Here is an 8,091-nt window from a genome sequence, read left to right as displayed (position 1 = left end):
ATATAATTCTAATTTAAACGCGACACCTGTTGATTCATTTAGCACCTTACTGACAAAAACATTCCTATTTGTTGTTAGAAGCCTTTATAGTTATAAGTTTTATAACGAAGTTCGAAGTTACACCATAAAAATGACGCAAGGTAAATATTTATAATTTAAAAATTCTAACTTAACGCCTAATTTAACAAGCGTTTTCTCTCATCTATAGCTAAACCACAAACTAATTTAGAGTAGTTTGTCTGTGGTTAAACTAATAACCTTTATCGCACTAATAATAATCCAGTAAATTATCATATATACGATATTTTACTAGATACATCATCATAGAGAAACCAAAACAGATGTTATATCATACTAGTTGAAGCCTGGCGCATCCGCCACGATATCAGGAAAAAAAAATTATTTTATTTTTTTAATGAAATGAAAAACAAAAAATCCGGCGACGACAGTTTTTAAAAGAGCCAATTAGCTATCTTTTAGTAAAAAAAGCAACTTTCTAGAGCAAGTCGTTACTTCAGTAGAGACGGCACAGATAAACATTAGCATTTTATATATGTAGATAGTGGCAACCTCCATGGCAACTACTGATCTAGTATTTATCAAATCACTGAGGTAGCAATACTATCTTTAATGATGAAAATACAACATATATATAACATAAAGAAAAATACTCTACTAAATTAGATGTATGATCATTTTGGTATTTATTTCATATACCATATACTAAAATTCTATAGATATTATATGAAATAAAGACTTAAATATAAACATAAAAACTTTTATTTCTGCCAGAATAAAAAATACAAAACACCTTAAAAGAGACAAATTAAAATATTTGATGAATAACCAATATCAATAAATTATATATAATATCCACTTCATTTGCCCAATGTAAAAATAGTTATTCTTTAGATATACAATATAAATTAAATAGTAAAAAAGAGAGATTCAAAATAAAAATTAGTATAAAATATGTTAGATCGATAATTAATATCAATAAATTGCTTCAAATATCATTTAGCAGAGTAAAAAATATTCGCTAAATATTGTTCAGATATACAGCCAAAACAGATCAGCAAAAGATTCGAAAAACTATACATTAATAAAATCCCAAGTACTTAAGTTTGGGTCAGTGCAAAGTTTCATTTCGAGAGTTGCATTGACCTTTCTCTTACTCACCCCTAAACAAGTACCCGCTCCTAGATTATAAATCGGTGAATTTGTCTAAAAAATTAAATATACAAATTAATAGTAACTATAATACAGAAATGCAGATCATTTTATATGTATTTAAAAGTATCACAGGTAAAACATAAAATACAACCACAAAGAATGTTGAATTATTCTTCAAAGAATGTTGAACCTTCTCACCAATGTTCGCGTCACTGTATCCTAAATTAGAATATTAAAGAAATGTCTAAAAGTTTATTCAACGCATTCAACGTAATAATACAAGACAATGACGTCAGTGACAGTTGTTGTTTGTCATTTCAATCCACAGGTAAATTGTATTTTCTATCATTGTTGGGATCTTCTTTGTCAATATCTTGTCTGATTTCTTCCCAGATACAGTTTACATAGTCACAGTTTAAAGAATTATACCGTGCTGGCAACTGTTATTTTTGGGTCGGTATTGACATGTGTGGAAGTAAATGGCATAGAGATCTTATTAAGTCGGAGTGAGAGAAATGAGACGGTGTGCTGTTGCGTTGTTGCCGGTATGCCTTTCCGGCATCAAGTAAAATAAAATCACGATCGCAAACCGCTTATTTTTAAGACTTTTTTTCGAAAAGGTTACTAGATAAAATCATTAGATGTGTTTCTGAGCATCTGAAATGGAATTATAAGGATATCGTTAGGGTGTCCATTTTTTATGATGAGAAAACGTCAGTAGTCGCGATAATTTAAAAACTTAACTTTTTTACACATAACACGCCATAACTGAAGAACCACTTTAGATATTGAAGCTTTTTTATTTTGAAGATCGGATCATTTTCAATACGAAAAATTCGATGAGGTTGTTTTTTACATTCTAAAATTTAAACAACCCATCCATTTACTTTTAGTGCATAGCAGTTTTCAGCAATCGTGTAACTTTTTTATTTATAAAGATTTTTGCATACTGTCTGCGAAGAAAGTTTTTGAAAACCTACAATCAATTATTTCTAATAGATTTCGAGGTATCGATTTTTGAATTCAAAGTTCTAATAGCGCGACCACTGTCGAACACCAACTCAATTCCACTTATTTTTACCAAAAATGCAAGTGTTTCTAACTTACACTTAAAAATTTTCAAGCTATAGGGAAAATTACGACTCATTAATAAATAAACAAATAAGGTATCACGAGACTAACTACAAACAATCAAATAAAGTATCACACGTAATTAAATCGTGAAGCTGAACGCATGATGTACACCTTTCCCTAGAACTTTAAGTACTGACAGAGGGAGATTGGGTCAACCGGTCGACTGCGACAAGTCTGCTATATCCCCTTCCACGTCTCTTAGCAATGTGCACAGTTTCTCGGTTTATTTCATACGTTTGGCAACGTGTTTACTGTTCCCTCTTTGTTCAGTACAGTATAAACGCATTGTACTCTTCTTACATACGGAAATCTCGACCCAAGACTAACCTTTGCCAGCCCTTGTATCTTTAAATTGTCTTATAGTAGCCTATTCAATGAGCCAAGAAAAATTTCGACAGATGACATTCAAAAAATTACAGAGAATTTGGGCTGTGAATCTAGGGTAATTCACGACGATGGCACCTGAGACTTTTATCGATAGCTGGCGTTACATTGTTGCCACATCGCATTTGAAAAGTGGTAGCATCTTTCTTATTTTAAATGGAACATCCAGTATATTATTACATTTTTGAAAACTACTTTCATATCTCATAATTTTTTTATTATACTAAGTTTATCTCTAATAGTTTTTTAAGATTAAAAATAAAACATCTGTAAAATTGACAAAAACATGATCGTGAATAAGCATAAAAGCATGAAACTAAGAAACAACCTGACAAGGGCAAAAGAGAGTGCGAGAACCTCTCACCTCTTCTTCGGCAGGGAGAAAAAAAAAGCCAAGATGGAAAGCCATCCAACACCGGGAGGCAAGCAGGGACGTATCACCAACCTTGCCGCTATTGTTGGACAAGTGAACATGGCGATGCTCCCAAAGGATTTCCCAGAGGTTGCTCTGACCACCGACCAGCAAACGTATCTAAGAGGCTATACTGGACAAAGTAGTGGCGATCGGATCGCAACACAACGATCTACAAAATGTAGATCAGCTGCGTTTTGCGGGGATACACTTTCGGGTGGGCATGATAATTATAGTTGTGTATCTCAAGAATCGAAGAGTTGGTTGGTAGAAATCGCACCTAAGCTTAAAAATCGGCAAGGGCCGGAACTGGTTGCAGTGAAGGGAGAAAACATCTCTAAAGGGGCGGCCATCACGGTCTTACTGCCGAACAGCAAGGGGAAAGACACCACCTACCTGCTGGTCATTATCCAGGGTCAGAACTTCACTGTAAGGACATCGAGTTGGCGAGTCATTTTCTCGAGGGAGGAGGGTCATGGTCAGGTCCTTACAATAGGAATTGACCTCAAATCCAAGGGGGCAATAGAGAAAGAGGGACATATCCTCTATTAGAGATACGGGACAACACTGGTATCAGGTCTAAGGAGAGACCAAGTTAAAGAGGTGGAGAAAATGGAGACAGATCCTCCAGCCTCCACCTCACGGGTTCCTCAGCCGGAGGCAAGCTCCTCGACTGTGAAGGGCGGCACGGAGGGCCAAACTCCAGCCGTGGAAGGGTATGTACCCTCGGAGCAAGAACTGTCAGAGGAGGATAGGAAATACCCTGTCCCCTCTACAACAGGGGTATGATGGGTTATAGACTGTGTGATGACTCAAGGGGGGCACAATAGATCTTTAAGGTCGCAGTGATTAACCCCCCCCTTACTCATTCTACATTCTACATTCTCTACCAAATTTATGATGTAACCAATGCTTATTCAATATAATGCTTTTTTGTCAATTTTACAAATGTTTTATTTTTTATCTTGAAAATAATCAGAGATTGGTATAGGTTAGTATGATAGAAAAATTTTGAGGTATAGAAGTAGTTTAGAAAAATATAATAATATACCGGGTGTTCCATTTAAAATAACAAAAATTCTACCACTTTTTGTATGAAGCGGCAACACTGTAATGCTGAAAATAATTTAGACAGATAAAGCAGGTGCCTTATGCAAAAATCTTATCACCGGTTCTCCATAAAGTTATCCATAAACGTCTAACGTGCCATGGCTATGAATCACCCCATATAAAATATAAAATATAAGCCTAGCTGAAACCTAAAATGTCCTTACCCCTTCTTTATGTTTCCATTCTTGGTCTGCGCCTAATTCATGACATTTGTATAGAATGGGATTGGGAGTTGCAGCTTGCAAACATAATAATTGTGCCAAAACAAGCTCGTTTTTATCAGTTTCATACCAAATTTGATTTTTGCTTTTTATGCAAGGTCTCAGAACTAAAAGACTAGACTTTGTCTTTACATCTTTGGCACTTTGAATACATAGAGAGCTATTTTTCAACCTAGGAATAATTAACAAAAAAAATATTGAAATAGTCCACAGTTGTTTCTTTATTCAACTTACAGGGTGAGTTTCCTACGATGTTCTCTATCGGTATCTCGGAAACTACTGGAGATAGAGAGTCGGTTAAATGGGGAAAGAATTGCAGTTTTGTGGGGTCATAAATATGCGCCTTTCAGATTTTCAGAAAAAGTTCATGGCTTACTAGATATTTCGAAAAAAAAAATTTTGGCTATATTAAAAATTGTCCCTAATTCCATTATAATCTATTTTAGACAAAAAGTTTTCAGATAAAAGTTGTAGATAATCACATTCGTAATGAGTTTATGTATTCTGATTTTTTCTAAAGCCTGTCATTTTTGACATATGACACAAACATATGTTTTTTAACCGGAAACCATAGTTGGCCATGACTTCATAAAATGGGCCATTTTTTAAGCTTTTTAGCGATATAAGCTATAATACGTTTTTTTCACAAAATTACTGAGCTATAGCAAATTCTTACCTTTCTTGACTAATTTCACTTAATTAGCCAGGGAAACAAGTTCAATCGTCGTTGCTCTCAGAAATGTGAAACTGTCACATCCAAACTTTGTAAATTCAAATAAACAAAAATAGTAAATATGAATTTTTAAGTGTGTAGGATTATTGGTTCAACTTTTCTTGGCCATACAGTTTCGAGGATACGTTGACCGGTGAACGTTACTTACGTTTTTTAGAGAACGATTTTCAAGACATGTTAGAAAAGTTAAATTTAGTTACTCGCGCATTAATAGAGTGGTTCCAGCATGACTTTCATTATGACATCCCCCCCCACATTGAAAGAAATGTTAAAAATTATTTATATCGTAATTATGTAGACTCAGGGATAAAAAAGGTGGACCAATTGCATGGGCCTCCTCGATTACCTGACCTATCCATTTTAGATTTTTTATGCGGAATGGTTAACAACAAGGTTTACAAAAGAACTTATGAATTAAGAGAGGCACTCGAAGAGGCGGTACAGGAGAAGTTTGGTTTAAGCCGAAAAGCTTAAAAAATGACGCTTTTTATGAAGTCATGGCCAACTATCTATAGTTTCCGTTTAAAAAAACATATGTTTTTGTCATATGTCAAAAATGACAGGCTTTAGAAAAAATCGGAGGACACAAGCCCATTAGGGATATGAGTATCTATAACTTTTATCTGAAAACTTTTTGTCTAAAATAGATTATAATGGAATTAGAGACAATTTTTAAAATACCCAAAACTTGTTTTTTTTTTCGAAATATCTAGTAAGCCATGAACTTTTTCAAAAATCTGAAAGGTGCATACTTATGACCACACAAAACAGCAATTCTTTCCCCATTTAACGAACTCTGTATCTCCAATAATTTTCGAGATATCCATAGAGAACATTGTAGGAAACTCACCCTGTATAATAAAAATTATGGTAAACAATAAATACCAACCTGATTTGAAATTCATCGATATAATTTCTTTTTCGAGAATGCCATGGTTGATATTTGTCATGTTCTAACGCTGACCATTTTTTCTTTAATCTTTCTTCATCATCCGATGGAAGTATCAATTCAGGATAAATATTTTTCAAATACCAGTCAAAATCTTGACATTTTAATTCTTTCCTTAACTGAATTCTGGAAGTGACATCTCCAAAGTTAACATCTTTAGCATGCTTATTCTGATTATAAAAATATTCCTGTAGAAATAAATAAATTAAGAAAAAATATGGTAGTGGTGGAAAATATTCTTGTTACCTTATAGTCATCCATCCAGACATTGGCAACCCTTAATGAATTGTGCAACATTGTGTCTTCTCCGTCAGGTGACCCATATGGTCTTCTGTGTCTGAATACATGTCCTACACGACTGCAAGGAATTAATTCCAATGAACCACCACACATCCAAATCTAAAAAGAATTAATGAAACAAAAACAAATTAATTTCTGATATAACTGATATGAAATGTTACCCTAAATGAAATCTCCAAGTTTTCTCCACCCCAAATATTCATTCCAGCATCATATTCCCCAATATCAATAAAATACTTTCGATTTATTGCAAATAAACCACCTGCCATTGTTGGTGATTTTATAGATTTAACAAAATCTTCTGGTTTAGAAAGCGTACCTAAATAAAATTTAAACATGAATTTATAAGATAAAGAAATCCAATTATTATCTATACCTTTAGGAAGGTTCTCCCATTTAAAATGTAATCCCCAATTAAAACCCCCTCGTACTAATGGACTGCTACTGTAAGCAAAAGTGTCAGGATTTATTATATCAATGACTGGCATTACAACATTTGATTTTTTGTCCTTGATTCTAGTTAGTAGTGGTTCCATCCAGCCTCTGTTAACTTCTACATGGCTATCCAAGAATACTAACACCTCAAAATATTTTAAAATTAAATTTTCTTTAAAAATTAAGTATTAAAAGCTTACTTCTCCTTTAGCTTTTTGGCTTCCAAAAATTCTAGCCCTTATGAGTCCCTCTCTCCTTTCGGTTTTAAATAATTTCACTTTATTTAGTTTATGAGACTTTATATAGCTTTCTATGTCTTCGTGTAAATTTTTTAAGTCACTATAATCGTCTACCAATATAATTTCATTCAGTAGGTTATCAGGTGTGCGGTCTAATATTGAATGAACTGTTCTTAAAAGTGTAGTGTTGTGTTCATTAAAGAAACAAATTATAATGCTAGCAGATGGTAAATTAGTTTCATAAGAAATATTTTTACATCTAAAAATAAGACTTAGAGTGAAAAATAATGCATTTAACTATTTGTTTTACTTACAATGAGTTTCTTGTATCTGGAATGTATCTATGCAAATCTAGCTTATTGCTTATCAAAATATTATAAGCATGAACTTTATATCCTTCATCTTTAATTTTTTGTTCTTCAACATTTTGTACTAACCCTAATTCAAAAAGATCTGAAAAGACGATTATAATAAGCAAGAAATTCAAAAGCTTTGATGTATTAAGAACCTTTTTCTACATTATTGTTTGCTTCTTGTTTGTATTTCTCCACTGGCTTTAATCTTTCGACCAATGCTTTATTATTAAACGGGTGCCCTTGATTCTTTTTATAATAACTTTTATCTACATATTTTCTTTTAAACTTTGATACTTTGTCTACCACATCGTTTCTGAGTATCTCGGAATTAGAAGTAAAGTCTTTAGAGTATCCATTAGAATTTATAGAGAGCTGAGTATATAGGTACAGAGATATTATCCACGTTAGAGAGGCAAATCCAACCCCATAAATAAACGATTTATTTATGCTAACCATTACTCTTGTTACAATTTGTGATTAAATATGCTACAATATGCTACATCACAGTGCTACATTTTATTTATATTTTATTTATTTTTGAATGTTTTTGTTGACATGGCTAGAAGCTAGGTTAGGGTTAGGATGGAAATTTTTTCTCTGACATTTGACATTTGTCAAAACAATGGTCACTAATTTTGGAAAAAA

General features: G+C 33.1%; 1 protein-coding gene across 1 annotated transcript; it reads right to left on the bottom strand.

The window, feature by feature from the left end:
- Nucleotides 1–764: 764 nt before the first annotated feature.
- On the bottom strand, nt 765–8,049 carry LOC115876359 (polypeptide N-acetylgalactosaminyltransferase 35A-like). Its single transcript, XM_030892098.1, has 9 exons — nt 7,599–8,049; nt 7,405–7,543; nt 7,052–7,349; nt 6,793–6,997; nt 6,578–6,735; nt 6,363–6,515; nt 6,057–6,304; nt 4,378–4,606; nt 765–1,224 (listed from the first exon to the last, which is right to left on the bottom strand). The coding sequence occupies exons 1-9, from the start codon at nt 7,900–7,902 to the stop codon at nt 1,093–1,095; spliced, it is 1,866 nt and encodes a 621-aa protein (XP_030747958.1). The 5' UTR covers nt 7,903–8,049; the 3' UTR covers nt 765–1,092.
- Nucleotides 8,050–8,091: the final 42 nt, after the last annotated feature.

The sequence above is a fragment of the Sitophilus oryzae genome, unplaced genomic scaffold (genome assembly GCF_002938485.1).
Source record: "Sitophilus oryzae breed Bouriz unplaced genomic scaffold, Soryzae_2.0 scaffold_1432_pilon_pilon, whole genome shotgun sequence".
Lineage (NCBI taxonomy): Eukaryota > Metazoa > Arthropoda > Insecta > Coleoptera > Curculionidae > Sitophilus > Sitophilus oryzae.
Note: the sequence above shows the minus strand (reverse complement) of the source record. Positions and strands in the feature narration are given on the sequence as shown.

Excerpts from the sequence above, each read along its gene's own strand:
- LOC115876359 (XM_030892098.1), bottom strand. The coding sequence starts at position 7,902 with ATGGTTAGCATAAATAAATCGTTTATTTATGGGGTTGGATTTGCCTCT. Across the intron at positions 7,544-7,598 it reads AAACAATAATGTAGAAAAAG|ATCTTTTTGAATTAGGGTTA; the intron begins GTTCTTAATACA and ends TCGTCTTTTCAG. Across the intron at positions 6,305-6,362 it reads TCTGGATGGATGACTATAAG|GAATATTTTTATAATCAGAA; the intron begins GTAACAAGAATA and ends TTATTTCTACAG.